Source organism: Lucilia sericata, unplaced genomic scaffold (genome assembly GCF_015586225.1).
Source record: "Lucilia sericata isolate MDLA Ls3-8-SP2 unplaced genomic scaffold, ASM1558622v1 Contig002074F_arrow, whole genome shotgun sequence".
Classification (NCBI taxonomy): Eukaryota; Metazoa; Arthropoda; class Insecta; order Diptera; family Calliphoridae; genus Lucilia; species Lucilia sericata.
The window spans coordinates 25414-45385 of record NW_023995927.1 but is presented as its reverse complement, the minus strand read 5'-3'; the positions used below and the strand labels follow the sequence as shown (position 1 = coordinate 45385).

The 19972-nt window shown below is 28.3% G+C and overlaps 1 protein-coding gene across 1 annotated transcript in view; it reads left to right on the top strand.

Annotated features, from left to right (window-relative positions):
* Nucleotides 1-1804: 1804 nt before the first annotated feature.
* The window catches only part of LOC119613342 (translation initiation factor IF-2, mitochondrial-like), a 34729-nt gene continuing 16561 nt past the window's right edge, over nt 1805-19972 (top strand). Inside the window, 3 exon segments of the mRNA XM_037969362.1 lie at nt 1805-2092; nt 3646-3769; nt 3905-4426. Of these exon segments, the coding sequence (XP_037825290.1) occupies nt 1937-2092; nt 3646-3769; nt 3905-4426 (802 nt within the window). The 5' untranslated portion in view covers nt 1805-1936.

The window sequence follows — 19972 nt, the reverse complement described above, 5'->3', positions numbered from 1 at the left end:
TAGTTAAATATCCTTTAAAATTAGATTTTGATAACAAAAGACCATACAGAATAAAAGCTGGAAAAGGCGATTTTACTATCGTTATTTTTGGAAATTATGATAGCGAAAACGATATTATAATTTCATGGAAAAACAATATTATAAGGAAAGGTACAATTTAGTCCGTAAATACTATCGTTTCCGATACGAGAACGATATTATGATACTTTTTATTACCTAGGTAATATCGTTTCGATATCGTTTGGTTTATTGGGAAGGAACAACAAATGTACCGGTAGTATTGTAATCCTTTATACAAAATATTTTAACAGAAAATATAGCTCATTTACTACAAGTCGATTTGAGATAAATGGCTTTGTTCAATGACATTTTACTATTTTTTAAATATCTTTTAAACAAATCAAGCGATTTGAGTTTTAGAAGTTTAATTTTTGTAAAAAATCGATCTGACATACATATTTAACATTTGATAAAAATATTTGAAAGACTTTAGTATGGCACATGTTTTGTAGTACTTAGTTCAAAAAACCCGAATTTTGGATTATGTCTTGTAGAAAATGAGCGATATGATTTCAAATAGAATTAGTTTCGCCCAAGGCGAATTCAGATAAGGTGGTGTTATTCAATCAGCTGATTATTTTTTCTGCACTTTACTGGTACGCACTGATGTCATAGTTTGTTATTGTTTACATATTAATATTTAAAAATTTCCGTTAAAACAGAGAAAAAATTCTTTAGTATTTTGAATAATTTATGTAAAAAATCTTAAAATACCTAGCATTTTGTAAACCAATATTTTTCTTATATAAATAATGAATAATTGGTACACATGTACCAACTTATAATAACAATAATATTTTTTCTATTAAATGTTAATAAATTAAACAATATTATTTTATATTTTATATTTACACTTTGTAGATAACGCGATTAACTAATAATGTTTGTTTCAAACGAAAAATTCTATTCCGACAGATTAATATGCAAAATTTAAGTGAGTGAAGTTAGTAAAACTTAATTTTTTGTGAAAAATAAACATAAAAAAGTACATATTCATGAAAATATTATATTACGAATTAATGAATATTTGTTGCGAATGGATAATTCTACTCCGGCGGAGTAATTTCCAATATTTGGCCATAATGTAGCAGCCACCGGACGGGTAAATACCTCATATGGGTTTTGTTATATAAAGCGTTCCGGAACAGACTTTTTTTATTTAATCTCTTTATCTACATAGTGTATATATAAAACAATATTGTTTAATTTGTTAACATTTAATAGATTTCAAAATTAAGCCATAACGTAGAAGTCAGCTGCCGCCAGCCTGCGTTTCTAAATATTAAGTGTTCCGGAAGAGATATTTTTTAGTTAATCACGTTATCTACACAATTTTAATATAAAATATAAAACAATATTGTGTAATATGTTAACATTTAATAGAAAAAATATTTTTCTTAAATAACATATTTGTATACATACCAATTATGCCATTATTTAAATAAAATGATATTTTTTTACGAAATGCTTGGTATTTTCAGATTTTTTACATAAATAATTCAAAATATTAACGAAGTTTTTCTCTGTTTAACGGACATTTTTAAATATAAAAATGTAAACAATAACAAACTTTGACAGCTACGTAAACCAGCCGAATTAAGAAAAAAAATTATCAGCTGATTGAATAACACCACCTTATATGAATTCGCCTTGACTGAGTTTTTACAAGCGGCGCACGAACATGTCAGCTGCTTTTGCAAAGTGCTGAACGTTATCAATCATTGTGAGTTGCAGTTTGTAATTAAAAGAAGAAAAATTGCATGCAATTTTTACGTAAAAATGTTTTCTGTGATTCGGTAAAAGGAATTAAATGGAGCGCTTTATAAACTAATGGCATCCTCGTTTGTTATAGATAAATTAAAAGCATCCAAAAAATATGATTAAAATCATTAAACATCTTTCTTTTAGATCTTCCATTGGCCGGTTCGCACCGGGGGTGTCTAACCTTAATCTCTTGCATGGTAAAAGCTTTGTTAGACCTATATTCACCTGCGAAATACTATTGAAGAGACGAAAAACTGCCGAAGAAAAGGTTTATGGAAAATACGAATAATGAAATCATTGACAGAAGAGTAGAGTTGTTATATCCCATAAAGTATAAATGCATACAATATGTACATATATTTTGGGTCCTTTTACAATGGCTACGAAATTTTTGAAATTTTTTTAGTGTTCTTTATAGATCATTTATAGTGTTCTTTATAGATCATTTTATTTAAACTCAATGTAAATGAATGTGAATAATATAATAACGTTCATAGCTGGCATAAAAATACAAGTATAGATATATCCTGAAAGATTTTGTGAGTTAACTAAAAATCAAGTTAACTTTTTGCTAACTTATTAATGACTAACTTCAAAGTAACTCAAAAATGATCGAGGAAATGAACAAACATTTCATTAAAATTCAAAATAATATGGTGCTTAAGTTACCCCCTCAAAATATTCGCTGGTATGTAATATAATGTTACCCAAAATATATTTAGTGTTGTCCGTCCAAGAAAATATCCTACGGGGGAAACGATATTTCATGTTCAATTCAATATTTTACACAGCTTCAAAAAAATCTTTGTTTCGTTTTATGATGATTCCCAAAATATTTTTAATCTATAGCTGTTCGTTGTTGTTGTAACAGTTCGACTGTGGCCGATAGTTCTTTCCTGGGGAAAAACTTACGTTTGATACAGCTGTCGCTGAGTAGACAATCTTTGGCCGAGTATGACTCGGGTCATTCCGGAGCGAAGATCCAATTATCGTGGGAACGTATGACCGTTCGTGAGCTGTCCTTTTTAGTTATTTTTTAAATTTTACAATTATTATTAAACAAAATGTACAAATGTGGTATAATTTGAAAGGTCTTTTGAAGACACGTCTAGTGGTGTGCAAGAATTGAGCATATACATATGTATTTTATTTATATTAATGAAAAACCTAACAATTTTAAATTTTTTGGAATATGATAATTATAAGCTTACGGTTATATATGATTAATACATCATTGGACGCGGTTTTAAAACTCCTTTCAAACGATACCCCATTTTATATATTGCTTCAAAACAAAACGCTAGGACTTAAAAATTTTTGGGAATTATCATAACACAAAGCAAGGTAAATTTAGAGGGGGGTAACAAAAACACGTTTTTACTTTCCATACAGAGTGAGTCGGTCTAATGTACATAGGTATATGTATGTATATATATGTAAAATTTAACACAAATAGGTAATTGTTATAACAACTAAAATCACTGCGCCATTTTATAAGTATCGGTTGATAATTAGACTTAGTCCCCATATACCGCTATTGCAGAAAATCAGTTTATATCTAGTCAGAAGACAAAATTAGTTTTTTGTAAGATATTACCTATTTACTATTTCGAAGTTAAGATCTCAGTCTATAATTGACTCAAGCCTACACTATACTCCTAAGACGTAAGTCCATATATAGGAACACTTTCCGAACCCATGCTTTGATTATGGGCGTATATAGCACTACTCTTACTTGTTAATCAAAATATAATACATATCTATTTGCTATTTTTGCAAGTTAAGGCTAATCTGAATAACTCTAATTGTTTACTTTTTCAGAAATCGCAAAGAATCATAGAATATTCCCCGAAAAAGAAAAATTCACCTGATTTGCCAAGCGTAGTAGAGATATGGCGGCATATGACTGTGGATCAGTTGTCTAAATCTATAAGTCGCTCTTTGGGTATGTAAAAATACAATTCTCGGAATTCATTAATGCATATAATTATAATTATGAAATGTGTAATTATCAAATATCTGCCAAACAAATTTCTTAATTTATTAACTTATGTATGCATATTATCTTACGTTTTTGTAGAAGATGTCCAGGAAGCCATGTTGTTCGTTAAAGATGCTGACAATATTGAACCAACTGCGCAATTGCACGACCTAAAAGTCATACAAGAAATTGTTAAGAAACTTGGGGCAAGAGTTCGTATCGTAGCAGCACCAACTTCTGCGACCACAGAAGTCGATAGTAAAGATAAGGATGTGTTTCCAAGGCCTCCAGCTACTGCAGAACAACTGAGGCCACGTCCACCTGTGGTAACCGTTATGGGGCATGTAGATCATGGCAAAACAACATTGTTAGACTCATTGCGTGGAGCTGACGTTGCATCTGGCGAAGCTGGTGGAATCACCCAACATATAGGTGCATTTACAGTGAGTTTGGAAAACGGAGATAAGGTGACGTTTCTCGATACACCAGGTCACGCAGCGTTTAGTTCAATGAGAGCGCGAGGAGCGGTAGCCACAGATATAATTGTTTTAGTTGTAGCAGCTGAAGATGGTGTGATGGCTCAAACCAGAGAAGTAATACATTTGGCAAAAGAAGCTAATGGTAATGTAAAATTTTAATACATATTTTTATTTTTCAAAGAATTTATTGAACGAATTTAACTATATCAATCAAATAACATAGCAGCATCTTGATTTCATTTGTTATTTTGTTAGATTTTTCTTTGTTACTGAATTTTATATTTACACTTTATACAAAAATTTTTCCGCTTACATTATTTCAATACAAAAATTAAATTTAATTGCTTTTAAAGAAAATTTAGAAGTAACCGACACCTTGCTGTTACAAAATTCGAAAACAAAAATTAATGTATACTTACATACATACGTCCAAATTGTTTTTCTTGTCAAGTTGTAACTGTTCAATAAAAGATGATGCTAAGGAACCCAAAATATCGATTTCTATAAAAAAACGAAAATTGAAAATCATGTTTACATTTTTTGCGAATAGGATTCGATTTAATATATATTATGTATGTATATTTACATTTAAATATTACCTTGAGCAATTATCAATTAGGAACAATTCGTTTCTAAATTTCATTTAATTTATATAAACACATGTACAAACAAATATGAATAAATAAAGCACTGCTCAAAAATATAGCGCACGTTGTATTAGGTTTTTATTCTTTTTATATTATTACAATTAATTAAGTTAGAAAAAAATAATTGATGGCAAATTCAAGAACGAAGTCCAGTTTATGTAATAAGTATCAAAATTCGGCGTAATACGGTAAAATAACGGTAATAGCGCTTTTTATACAAAACTAACCTTAAAAAACTGTTTCATAATTATAGCGCACTCTTTGAAATAAGTTGAAACAATATTGAAAAATGGTAATTAATTTTGAAAAATTGCAACATATTGTTATGAAAGGACAGTTGTGTATGCTTCTAAATGCTATTTAATTTGAAGTAGCAAATTTTAAGCAGTTGTTTTTGGTTATTTTTGCTGATATGTGTCTTGTAGTACTAGTAAATTTCTTTATGTCAAAATATGCCCCTAATTGGTCAATAGTCCAATTTCTTTTAATGCGGATTATATCTACTGACATTGGAGATAACCTTCAAATGACATTTTAAAATTTTTTTCCCAGGTTAACAACAATCGAACCCTCTAACATGGGTCACTTTTTGGCAGATTTAAGATTGTGATGATACAAATTGTAATAATTTTATCAAATTTCACTATAAAGCCTTAAAAAACTTGCGTCTACTGTTTAATATTAATCTGTGGAATAATAACACATCATTACTGTGATCTGAATATGCTTAATTCTACACAAGCTAAACCTCACATATAATATAAAAAATTTACGAACTAATCCGATAATATCTAATATCGTATTACATCGATTTGATAATAAATTTGTATACTAATTAAATAAAAATAATAGTTTTCGTTCGAATTGACCTCTATTTTCCATTTTCTGCAAATAAAATTTCCATTTACTGAATATACAATTACCATTTAAAAGAATTTAAAAACATTTTTCTTGATGGTGTTTCAGTTAGCACAGGTGCATGTCTTAGCATCCTTTCTCTTGGCCAATTATCTTTTTTTAAGGATATGAAAATACAGGATCACTAAATTTTAAACTTTTGTAGAAAATATTATCATATTTATATTATTATTTTAACATAGGCCTAGTTAAAATATTAAAAACGCTCAATGCTATCGCCCAAAATTTAGAAATTTTGGATCTATCAAGGAAATATTCAAAAAATAACACTAAATTGTTATCAAATGTTTATAAATTATATAATGATTGATTGATTACCGATTCATGTCATCAGAATTGAAAATAGCTGCATAAATTGATTGTAAAATGCTAAAAAATGAATTTGGTAAAAAAAACCCCAAAGTGTTCGCTACACTTTGGCAACTCAATACCAACTGGGACTAAATGGGTATTAAAATATAGGGGCAGTAGTATTTTATCATCCCGAGATCCAATATTGAAAAACATTTCATATAAGAATATATTATTGCCAATTTGATTATAAATGCGCTATAATTTTGAATCAATAATTAAGGACTTGTTTCGTAAAATATTTTTTAGCGCAGTTATTTTGCTATTTAAAAAAAAATTTCAATATTATTTTAATAAACTGGTCTATATGCTTTAATTTAAAATATATACAAAATTTTTTTATCTTAAGTTTTTTTAATGGTATAAAAAGACAAAATAATAAATAGAAAGTGCGCTATATTTTTGAGCAGTACTTATCATCATACATATCTAGGACTTTTTTTACATAAATATGTTTTTATTTAATTTAATTCCAGATTCAATTAGTTTATTAAGAATTTTAAAATATAGATTTATTTAGATTGTTTGAAAAAATTATTAAAAAATTAAAAACACGGTTATTCTGTTAAAAAAATTCGCATTGCTTTAATATAAAAAATCTTTAGTTTAGTTTTTATTTGTATATATTTATTTGTTCACGTGTTTTGCCATATATTATATTACGCGCGAAGTTTTATTTATTTATTTTTTAATTAGTAATTTTTATATTGTTTCACTTAATTTTACTTTAGCATACACGAGTTGTTAACGAAATCTAGAGTTTTTAATAATTACTTATTATTTTAATTGAATATTCATATATCGTCATATGAAATCCAAAAAGCCCTAAGTTACAAAAAAATCAAAATCGACTTTTTGATTGATTATGATACACCGTATATTTAAATTATTTTAAAATTCTGTTGAATTTTTAACTTCGAAACTGTGAAATGTTATAAGTTGGCATCAAATAAAACAAAAATGGCACTTTTAGCGAATCCTTGTAATTTAGAGATTATTTTAACAGTTTTAGAATTTTTTCAAAGAAAAATTCCAATTTCCGAAAATTTTTATGAAAACAAAGAAGCCTTATGCCTTCCATGTTACGGTCTATTTGACCAACAAAAACCGATTTGAATTTAGTTGAAAATGTTAAAACTTACTATTTTTTAATGTAACTTACGCCCTTTTGGGTTTCAGAAAAAACAAATTCTCAAGGGCGTAAGTTTCATATCTCCGTAAGTAAAACAAAGCAAGCTTTTCTTCAAACAATAATTTGTCAATAAGAAATAAGCTTAACTTGAGAAAATGTTGAACACTTTTGGTTTATTTATCATTTTATACGGTTTTTTGCTTCTCCTGAAAAATTTGTTCAATGTAACTTAGGGCTTTTTGGATTTCATATGACGATATGAACATCTGAATTAGAGTGGCCCCAAAATAGAAGTTGCTGATGTTCCCAGGAAAATGAAATTTTTTTTTATTCTAAGATACCATTTCTCAAAATGTTTGTCCTGATGTCAATATTTGGTGAGATGGATCAAAGGATAAAAATGTCTTTTTTAAGGTTTTTATGATTTTTATCATATTTCTTGAAATTAAACCAATTTAGTAACATATGAAAGGTCTTTGGGAGACGATTTCAATGACATAACACAATTTTGTATACAATTTTTAAGTTTTTAAAATTTTTACATAGAATTGATTAAAAGTTTTAATTTAAAACCTCATAATTTCACCGCAGTAATTTTTCCTGTTTTTCGAAATTCGATGTTTTTATTTAAATATTTTTATACCCTTCACCTTCGTGAGAAGGGTATATATAAGTTTGTCATTCCGTTTGTAATTTCCAAAATATAATTTTCCGACCCCATAAAGTATATATAATCTGAATCCTTATAGATAGCGGAGTCGATTAAGCCATGTCCGTCTGTCTGTCTGTCTGTTGAAATCAGTTTTCTGAAGACCCCAGATATCTTCGGGATCCAAATCTTCAATAATTCTATCAGACATGCTTTCGAGAAGTTTCCTTTTTAAAATCAGCAAAATCCGTTCATAAACAACGGAGATATAAGCAAAAATCCGAGACAACCTCTGAAAATTTCATAAAAAATAAACAACAACAACAGTGCTTATTCATTGCCTTTGTACTTTGTTTTTGTTTTTTTTGAGTATTTCGTTTCGTATGTTTGGATGGCTGTGTGTTTCATTGCCTTGTGTATATTGTTTTTGTTTCTTGGTGCATTCAATTTCGTATGTTTGGATGGCTGTGTGTTTCATTGTCTTGTGTACATTGTTTTTGTTTATTTACATATGTACTTCGTTTCGTATGTTTGGATGTCTGTTGGTTTCATTGCGTTGTGTATTTTGTTTTTGTTTTTTTCTGTATTTCGTTTCGTATGTTTGGAAGTCTGTTGGTTTTACTGCCTTGCAGTGTTGCCACAACAAAATTTTTTTCTAACCAAAATTCGAATAAAAAAATAACCAAATTAAGAAAAAAGTAAACAAAATTATTTTTATTTGTTTCATGTTTACATTTGGACATTAAAATAATAAATTCATTTTCTGAAGTGGAACTTGTAACTATGTTAAATTTCGTTGCTAAACTGTTATGAGCGTTAATGTAATCTTCTGTACGGGATCTTATATGAGACGTATGGTCAATTATGGACCAATTCTCATAAAATCTGACAGAGATATTTTAGTTCCTTTAAAACTTGATTATGTTGAATTTTGTTGCTATATTGCAGTACTTTAAAATCATTTTTGAGCTTTAAAGTCATTTTCTGAGGAGACTTTTTATGAGGGATAGAGTCAATTATGTACCGATCCTCATAAACTTTGACAAATACATTTCCAATAAAACTTTTTTATATTGAATTTCATCGCTATAGATGCTTTTTTAAGCAATATAGTAATTTTCTGAATAGTGCATAATATGGGGGCTAAGTGAAATCGTTGACCGATATTTCGCATTTTCAATACCAATCAAACTGGGTCAATTAAAAATATTTTGGTAAAATATTTCAGTTTTCTATCTTGTTTCTTTTCGACTCTATCGTATATTCAACAAAAAATATATGTCTCTTTGCGGATTCGTTAACAAATGTAATTAATATTTATTTTAAAAAATAACTGAGTTTTTAACGCGTTTTAGCGCAATTCAAAAATACTCCACATATGACTTTTTGGAAAACAATTTTAAATTATAAAATTCTTCCCATTTTATGTACAGATTTGGAGATTTCGTTCGAAATTTGGGGTTAAGAGGTATATTTGGCCAAATTATAATACCATGTAGCGGATATTAGCATTACATTCATAAATTCAGCAATATTTGTAAACGTAATCTATCCAAATTATCCGACAAATTGACCAAAATTTAGAATTTAAGACGGTAAAATAAAAACTAGTATACAACATCATCTAGAAAATGTAAATAAAGAACTAAAAGTCATTGTGAGATAGTAGAAGTCAAATATCATGAGTATCAAATCTTTGCATATATCGCGATTATTGTTCGTCGTACGAGTTTAGATGTTATTACAACTTTTGTATACAATACAATTTCATTTTCCTTAGCTGTGTTACTTAAAAATATCAGTTGATTAATACTTTAAAGATATTGTGATACTATTCTTGCATCAATTAGCAGAAAATACTTTATTAATTCTTATAAAATCATTTATCTTAGAGTTTCGGCAAATTAGCACAGTATCTGTTTATGCAAAATACTTTAGATTTTAAATTTAATTTGGAGGACATAATCGACTAAGTACGTAGACTATTCCCACCAAATTCCATAAAAATCGAAATGCGAAGTACAGCCTACTTCGTCTTTTCATATAAGTATCGCGAGTTCTTTACATAAAAAGTTCCAATAGAAATATTAAAGGAAGGACGGACGAGTTTGAATCGACCCAAAAAGTGATTTTAAGTTCATGGATGCACCAGAAGGAGAGAGAGGATTCATTATTCACGGTTTTAGATTGACTAGTGGAAATAAAATAATATTACGGTGTTGTTATGATTTTAATCAACTCATTTAATATGTGGAAAACTCATAGGTACTTTTGCTAAATCCTAACCAATTAAGATTTCAAAAAATACCTTTGTGCACATAAGTATAACCAGTAGATGTACAAATTGCTGTAATAAAACAAGTAAGAAAGTATAGTCGGGCGTGGCCGACCATATGATACCCTACACCAGTTATGAATATTAAATGTGATTTATTTTTCATAATAAAGCATTTATCTTCAATATTCCCTTGTTTCGATACATTTAAGCAATATTGCGACCTGTACCTTGTGCACAAGGTTTACATGGACAGCCAGCCAGCCAGACGGACGGACGGACATAGCTTAATCGACTCAGAAAACGATTCTAAGCCGATTGGTATACTTTAAGGTGGGTCTAGGACGAATATTTTTGTATGTTACAAACATCAGCACAAATCCAATATACCCTCCCCATTAAAATTCAAAACAGGACGATATGTATAATTACATAGTTGATTTAAAATTAGAGATAAAATAAGTTTTTTTTAATTTTATTTTTAGAATAAAAGCAAACAGCATTTAGTTCAATTGTTTCCAAAAAATAACCAAAACGAAAAAATAATTCACATGTACACATGCCAAATAAAAATAACCAATTTTGGTTAATAATAACCAAAGTGGCAACACTGCTGCCTTGTGTATTTTGTTTTTTGTGTGTTTATATCGTTTAGCGTTGTTGTTGTTCATTATGTTTTGCTATTGCTATAATAATGATATAGTCGGAAAAATTAATTTTTAAATACACTATGGTGAAGGGTATATAAGATTCAGCACAGCCGAATATAGCACTCTTACTTGTTAATCCTATTAAAGTTAGGTATTGCTGTTACAAAGAGTCGGACTACTTATTATACATACATTATTTTATGTCTTTTTGGAAACATAATTTTCTCTAAAATGTAGGTATGACATAGTTAAAATTTTTAGAAAACGAAATTTCAAAGATATAATTTTTAACTTACATTTTACTCTAATATGTTTTAGACGCAAACGAATAAAATAAGGTCCCTCCAAAGAGGAAAGGCAAATGTCCGTTTTCCTTTTGGCAACTAGAAATTATTTAATCACATTTTCGTTTTTGAAGATATATGGTTGGTTTCGTTATCCTTGCACCGATTCTGCTCAAAATTTAAATATTGGCTTATTTTTTCCAACATTTTTATTAATAATTTTAGCAATTTCCTTTTGACAAAACCCGAAACGCTCTCATCTTATTACATCATGGTGAATAACAATAAATAGGATTACTGTGTGCCGAGTAATACATACTTCTAATCGATGTCCCTACAAATGTATATACAGTGATGTTTCTATGTATTACATACATACATACTTATGTCCTGTATCTAATTGGACTAAAAAATAGCAATTTCAAATATAAAATAACAGAACACATTGAATGTTTTAGATCTTTGTTCTGGTTGAATAAAATTCCTGGAATTTAGAGTTTTGTTCAAACCATATTTTCTAATTAGAATTAAAAAAGGATTTTACAATTATTTTATTATTATTATTTATGTATAGTTCATTATTTCACAACAATCGTTTGCTGCTTAATTCCTTCTTTCACAAAAAAGTGTTATTTATGTTTTCAGAGACAGTTTAAATCTTCTAATTTATTTCTATATTATGTATACTTTTTCACGTTGCTTGTTATGAAGACAATATGTATAATATTAATAAACAATATTATTAATCGATATTGTTTAAAAAATCCGAATTTTAAATAATTTTTAATCGGGAGAAAAACATCAGACTACGCGCGCAAAATACCAAAAATATCAAATTTTCATTTTAACAGAGTTGTGCTAAATATGAGTAGATTTTAAGATGGAAGTTCGCAACCAAGGCGAATTTACATAAGGTGATGACAGTTCAGAAACAAAAAAATGTTGTTCAAAACCAACAGAGATGGGGGTAGTGCACTAATTTTTAACTATCACTAATTATTAGTGGTAGTTCAAAATTATTCACTACTTTCATTTATGTTTAGTGATGAATTGAAAAATATAAGCCTCATTCAATAATAGTGATAGTGGTATTTAAAATTTTTAACTAAAAATATTTTAAAAATAGTTAAAATATTTGTTTTTACAGCCTAGTGAAATAATTTTTTCTACACTAAATTATTAGTTCAAAAAATATTCCTGCACTATTTTTTTCAACAGAGAAATGTTTCACTCATTTGAAAGTTTAAGTTAATAGGACAGTCTAGAAATGGTTTAAGTCAACCAAAACCTCATTGGACGAATATTATTAATGAGTAAAACGTTCATTATTTACAAAGGTTCCAAGCTATTGCCTAAAAAACATCCAGTAACCACATCATTTTGGCAACTGGCATCGCAGATGAATAACCAATTAATTTAATTCTCCGAGGAGGGTTCATCACCATTTCTTTTTAAAGCATGAGATGTTGTTGGGGTAACTGCATATGTAGGGTCTATCATAGTGCCATCGCTAACAAAATCTGTATTTTCCATTTTAATAGATGTGCCTTTTAAAAAATTGAATCATTTATTGTCTTACAAATTCTTTCATTTTCATAAAAAAAAAATAGTGCAAAGAAAATTATTGAAGCCTTTTGTTAGTGACTGTTCAAATTTTTAACTATTAGAGTGTAGTGCTTTTTTCTACACTATCACTCAATTGAGTTATAGTTAAAAAAATAAAATTATCACTAAAAAATATTAGTGCTAAAAATATAAGCTTCACTACCACTAAGCTCCAGAAAATTAGTGAAAAATATATTTTTTGAAATAATATTTAGTGCTACTTAAATATTGATTTAACTAATAATTTAGTGCACTACCCCCATCTCTGAAAACCAAGATATATTAATTATAAAAAAATAAAATTAATATACATACATACCTTGTTCAAAACCATGATGTAATAAGTAAGGTGAGAGCGTTTCGGCAACAAACACAATATTTTTTTGTTGTCTAGAGTTGGGTTTTGTCAAAACCTAGTTCGTTTACACAACATATTTTTGACATTAGCAAGATTTCATTTTAAAAACAAATATTAAAACATTAAAAATCGAAGGTTTGTTTTAATTTTAAACTTTTACCAAAGCTTTGTGTTAATTTTACAAGTATGTAGTTCGTTCCCGGGTAGCATCGGGAAAAGATTCCCAGGAAATGTGGCGATTTTTAACATCTCGATTCCCGGGAATTTTAGGGAATCCCGGGAATTAAAATCTACTTATTTAAACATATTTTATATTTCTACAAAAAGTTGCCCGCGGAAAACTTCTTCAATACAGACATATGTACATATTTCGCCTTTATACCCTTTACCATAGAGTGTTTAAAATAAGTTTAATTTTATAACATTTCAATTTTCCAAGACTACCGTTACTTTAGCAACAAAAAAACATAAAACAAGAAGCCTAAACGAAACGAAACAAAACACAAAAACAAAATACACAAAACAAAGAACCTAACACACATCCAAACATACCAAAGCATGAAAAAAAAAACAAAACCAACATACATACAACATACCACACATACGCTTTTTTAATAAGAATTTCATTCTATATATATTAATTCCCTTATTCACAAACAACATTTTTATTTTATAAAAGGTTTATAAAACAAAATTTCCATACAAAATCTAATTTATAAACTGTTTATAAAATATATATTTTTTTTGTGAATAAGGGGGTAAATATGTATAATACGTCCCGAAAAATTAACTAAGCTTTAAATTATGAAATTAAATTTGATTTTCGTAGAAAAGGAGTGAAAAATATAATCATGTTTTTGTGAACACTATTGTAACCCTACTGATATATGGACATTTTCTATTTTTCGCATGGATATATCAGCCTTTATTGGAGCCAACGTTTGCTTTAATGATAGGTTTAAGTCTTTTGCATGTTTTTAATTAAATTTCATTTATCGTTACCTAATACTTTTTAAGGTTATGGGGCATTGGGAATCTCAATACTTTGGTATATTCGTGGTTATTCGAAACATTTTTGGTTCGATTCCGCCTTGTTTATTGTTGTGGCCATTTTAAACAGTTAATACAGTAGGCTCAAGATATTATAAGTATTTTATGTATACTTTATTTTAATAAAGGTTGGTTATCGTTCTTTACTACCGTTATCTCTAAAATATCCTTAACGAATTACAGTTATTTTACATTATTTTTCCTATATTACACCTTTTTTTTTCACTGCTTCGAAGCTATTTCCAATCCTGATTTTATATATGGTTAGCTTAGTACGCAAACGTAACAAATCCACTTTTTATAGAAATTGAAAAGTTCTTACAATTTAAAGTCATATAAAAAGAAATATCAAAAATTTTGTACACCAAGGTCTAATAAATAGTGTGTTGGCTGAATTTTAGTACCAAAAATCGATATTTGTTAGGAAATATAAGTGGTCACAGATTAACACGTTTTTCTCAAAAAACTCAATATTAACGAAGTTATTGAGGTTTTTAGTTTTGACTAAATTTTAGTACCAAAAATTTATATTTGGAAGGAGATATATGTGATGACAGATTAACGCGTTTTATCAAAAATCTCTATATTAACGAAGTTATAGAGGTTTTTAGTTTTGACTCAATTTTAGTAACAAAAATCGATATTTCGTAGGAAATATAAAAGTGATCACAGATTAACGCGTTTTTCTCAAAAAACTCAATATTAACGAAGTTATTGAGGTTTTTAGCTTTGACCCAATTTTAGTACCAAAAATCTATATTTGGTAGGAAATATAAGTGATCACAGATTAACGCGATTTTCCCAAAAAACTGAATATTAACGAAGTTATAGAGCTTTTAGTTTTGACTAAATTTTAGTATCAAAAATCAATATTTGGTAGGAAATCTAAGTGATCACAGATTAACTCGCTTTTCTCAAAAAACTCAATATTAACGAAGTTATTGAGGTTTTTAGTTTTGGCTCAATTTTAGTACCAAAAATTGATATTTGGTAGGAGATATAAGTGATCACAGATTAACGCCTTTTATCAAAAATCTCTATATTAACGAAGTTATAGAGGTTTTTAGTTTTGACTCAATTTTAGTAACAAAAATCGATATTTCGTAGGAAATATAAAAGTGATCACAGATTAACACGTTTTTCTCAAAAAACTCAATATTAACGAAGTTATTGAGGTTTTTAGCTTTGACCCAATTTTAGTACCAAAAATCGATATTTGGTAGGAAATATAAGTGATCACAGATTAGCGCGTTTTTCTCAAAAAACTCAATATTAACGAAGTTATAGGGTTTTTAGTTTTGGCTCAATTTTAGTACCAAAAATCGATATTTGGTAGGAAATATAAGTGATCACAGATTAACGCGTTTTGCTCAAAAAACTCAATATTAACGAAGTTATAGGGTTTTTAGTTTTGGCTCAATTTTAGTACCAAAAATCGATATTTGGTAGGAAATATAAGTGATCACAGATTAGCGCGTTTTTCTCAAAAAACTCAATATTAACGAAGTTATAGGGTTTTTAGTTTTGGCTCAATTTTAGTACCAAAAATCGATATTTGGTAGGAAATATAAGTGATCACAGATTAACGCGTTTTGCTCAAAAAACTCAATATTAACGAAGTTGTAGAGTTTTTAGTTTTGACTTAATTTTAGTATAAGTGATCACAGATTAACGCGTTTTTCCCAAAAAACTCAATATAACTTTTTAGTTTTGACTCAATTTTAGTGCCAAAAACAGATATTTGGTAGGAAATATAAGTGATCACAGATTAAAGCGTTTTCCCAAAAAACTCAATATTAACGAAGTTGTAGAGGTTTTTAGTTTTGACTCAATTTTGGTACCAAATATCGATATTTGGTAGGAAATATAAGTGATCACCGATTAACGCGTTTTTCCAAAAAACTCAATATTAACGAAGTTATAGCGGTTTTTAGTTTTGACTCAATTTTAGTATAAAAATCGATATTTGGTAGGAAATATAAGTGATCACAGATTAACGCGTTTTTCTCAAAAAACTCAATATTAACGAAGTTATAGAAGTATTTAGTTTTGACTCAATTTTAGTACCAAAAATCGATATTTGGTAGGAAATATAAGTTATCACAGATTAACGCGTTTTTTCCAAAAAACTCAATATCAACGAAGATATAGAGGTTTTTAGTTTTGAATCAATTTTAGTACCAAAAATCGATATTTGGTAGGAAATATTAGTGATAACAGATTAGCGCGTTTTTCTTAAAAAACTCAATATCAACGAAGATATAGAGGTTTTTAGTTTTGACTAAATTTTAGTATCAAAAATCAATATTTGGTAGGAAATATAAGTGTTCACAGATTAACGCGTTTTTCCCAAAAAACTCAATATTAACGAAGTTATAGAGGTTTTTAGTTTTGACTCTATTTTATTACCAAAAATCAATATTTGGTAGGAAATCTAAGTGATCACCGATTAACGCGTTTTTCCCAAAAAACACAATATTAACGAAGTTAAAGAGGTTTTTAGTTTTGACTCAATTTTAGTACCAAAAATCGATATTTGGTAGGAAATGTAAGTGATCACAGATTAACGCGATTTTCCCAAAAAAACTGAATATTAACGAAGTTAAAGAGGTTTTTAGTTTTGACTCAATTTTAGTACAAAAATCGATATTTGGTAGGATCACAGATTAACGCGTTTTTCCCAAAAAGCTCAATATAAACGAAGTTGTAGAGGTTTTTAGTTTTGACTCAATTTTGGTACCAAAAATCGATATTTGGTAGGAAATATAAGTGATCACAGATTAACGCGTTTTTCCCAAAAAACTCAATATTAACGAAGTTATGGAGGTTTTTAGTTTTGACTCAATTTTAGTACCAAAAATCTAAATTTGGTAGGAAATATAAGTGATCACAGATTAACGCGTTTTTCTCAAAAAACTTAATATTAACGAAGTTATAGAGGTTTTTAGTTTTGATTCAATTTTAGTACCAAAAATCGATATTTGTTAGGAAATATGAGTGACCACAGATTAACGCGTTTTTCCCAAAAAACTCAATATTAACGAAGTTATAGAGGTTTTTAGTTTTGACTCAATTTTAGTAGCAAAAATCGATATTTGGTAGGAAAGATAAGTTATCACAGATTAACGCGATTTTCCCAAAAAACTCAATATTAACGAAGTTATAGAGGTTTTTAGTTTTGACTCAATTTTAGTACCAAAAATCGATATTTGGTAGGAAATGTAAGTGATCACAGATTAACGCGTTTTTCCCAAAAAACTCAATATTAACGAAGTTATAGAGGTTTTTAGTTTTGACTTAATTTTAGTATAAAAATCGATATTTGGTAAGAAATATAAGTGATCACATTTTAACGCGTTTTTTCCAAAAAACTCAATATCAACGAAGTTATAGAGGTTTTTAGTTTTGACTCAATTTTAGTACCAAAAATCGATATTTAGTAGGAAATATAAGTGATCACAGATTAACGTGTTTTTCCCAAAAAACTGAATATTAACGAAGTTATAAAGGTTTTTAGTTTTGACCCAATTTTAGTACCAAAAATCTAAATTTGGTAGGAAATATAAGTGATCACAGATTAACGCGTTTTTCTCAAAAAACTCATTATTAACGATGTTATAGAGGTTTTTAGTTTTGACTCAATTTTAGTACCAAAAATCGATATTTGGTAGGAAATATAAGTGATCACAGATTAACGCGTTTTTCCCAAAAAACTCAATACTAACGAAGTTATAGAGGTTTTTAGTTTTGACTTAATTTTAGTACCAAAAATCGATATTTGCTAGGAAATATAAGTGATCACAGATTAACGCGTTCTTCCCAAAAAACTTAATATTAACGAAGTTATAGAGGTTTTTAGTTTTGACTTAATTTTAGTATAAAAATCGATATTTGGTAGGAAATATAAGTTATAACAGATTAGCGCGTTTTTCTCAAAAAACTCAATATTAACGAAGTTATGGAAGTTTTTAGTTTTGACTCAATTTTAGTACCAAAAATCGATATTTGGTAGGAAATATAAGTTATCACAGATTAACGCGTTTTTCCCAAAAAACTCAATATAAACGAAGTTATAGAGGTTTTTAGTTTTGACTCCATTTTAGTACCAAAAATCGATATTTGGTAAGAAATATAAGTGATCACAGATTAACACGTTTTTCCCAAAAAACACAATATTAACGAAGTTATAGAGGTTTTTAGTTTTGACTCAATTTTAGTACCAAACATCGATATTTGGTAGGAAATATAAGTGATCACAGATTAAAGCGTTTTTCCCCAAAAACTGAATATTAAAGAAGTTATAGAGGTTTTTAGTTTTGACTTAATTTTAGTATAAAAATCGATATTTGGTAGGAAATATAAGTTATCACAGATTAACGCGTTTTTCCCAAAAAACTCAATATAAACGAAGTTATAGAGGTTTTTAGTTTTGACTCAATTTTAGTACCAAAAATCGATATTTGGTAAGAAATATAAGCGACCACAGATTAACACGTTTTTCCCAAAAAACACAATATTAACGAAGTTATAGAGGTTTTTAGTTTTGACTCAATTTTGGTACCAAAAATCGATATTTGGTAGGATCACAGATTAACGCGTTTTTCCCAAAAAACACAATATTAACGAAGTTATAGAGATTTTTAGTTTTGACTTAATTTTAGTACCAATAATCGATATTTGGTAGGAAATATAAGTGATCACAGATTAACGCGTTTTTCCCAAAAAAATCAATATAAAGAGGTTTTTATTTTGGCTCAATTTTAGTACCAAAAATCGATATTTGGTAGGAAATATAAGTGATCACAGGTTAACGCGTTTTTCCCAAAAAAACACAATATTAACGAAGTTATAGAAGTTTTTAGTTTTGACTCAATTTTAGTACCAAAAATCGATATTTGGTAGGAAATATAAGTGATCACAGGTTAACACGTTTACCCCAAAAAACACAATATTAACGAAGTTATAGAGGTTTTCAGTTTTGACTCAATTTTAGTGCCAAAAATCGATATTTGGTAGGAAATATAAGTGATCACAGATTAACACGTTTTTCCCAAAAAAATCAATATAAAGAGGTTTTTAGTTTTGACTCAATTTCAGTACCAAAAATCGATATTTGGTAGGAAATATAAGTGATCACAGATTAACGCGTTTTTCCCAAAAAACTCAATATTAACGAAGTTATAGAGGTTTTTAGTTTTGACTCAATTTTAGTGCCGAAAATCGATATTTGGTAGGAAATATAAGTGATCACAGATTAACGCGTTTTTCCCAAAAAAAAATCAATATAAAGAGGTTTTTAGTTTTGACTCAATTTTAGTACCAAAAATCGATATTTGGTAGGAAATATAAGTGATCACAGATTAACACGTTTTTCCCAAAAAACTCAATATTAACGAAGTTATAGAGGTTTTTAGTTTTGACTTAATTTTAGTACCAAAAATCGATATTTGGTAGGAAATATAAGTGATCACAGATTAACGCGTTTTTCCCAAAAAACTCAATATTAACGAAGTTATAGAGGTTTTTAGTTTTGACTCAATTTTAGTACCAAAAATCGATATTTGGTAGGAAATATAAGTGATCACAGGTTAACGCGTTTTTCCCAAAAAAAACACAATATTAACGAAGTTATAGAAGTTTTTAGTTTTGACTCAATTTTAGTACCAAAAATCGATATTTGGTAGGAAATATAAGTGATCACAGATTAACACGTTTACCCCAAAAAACACAATATTAACGAAGTTATAGAGGTTTTCAGTTTTGACTCAA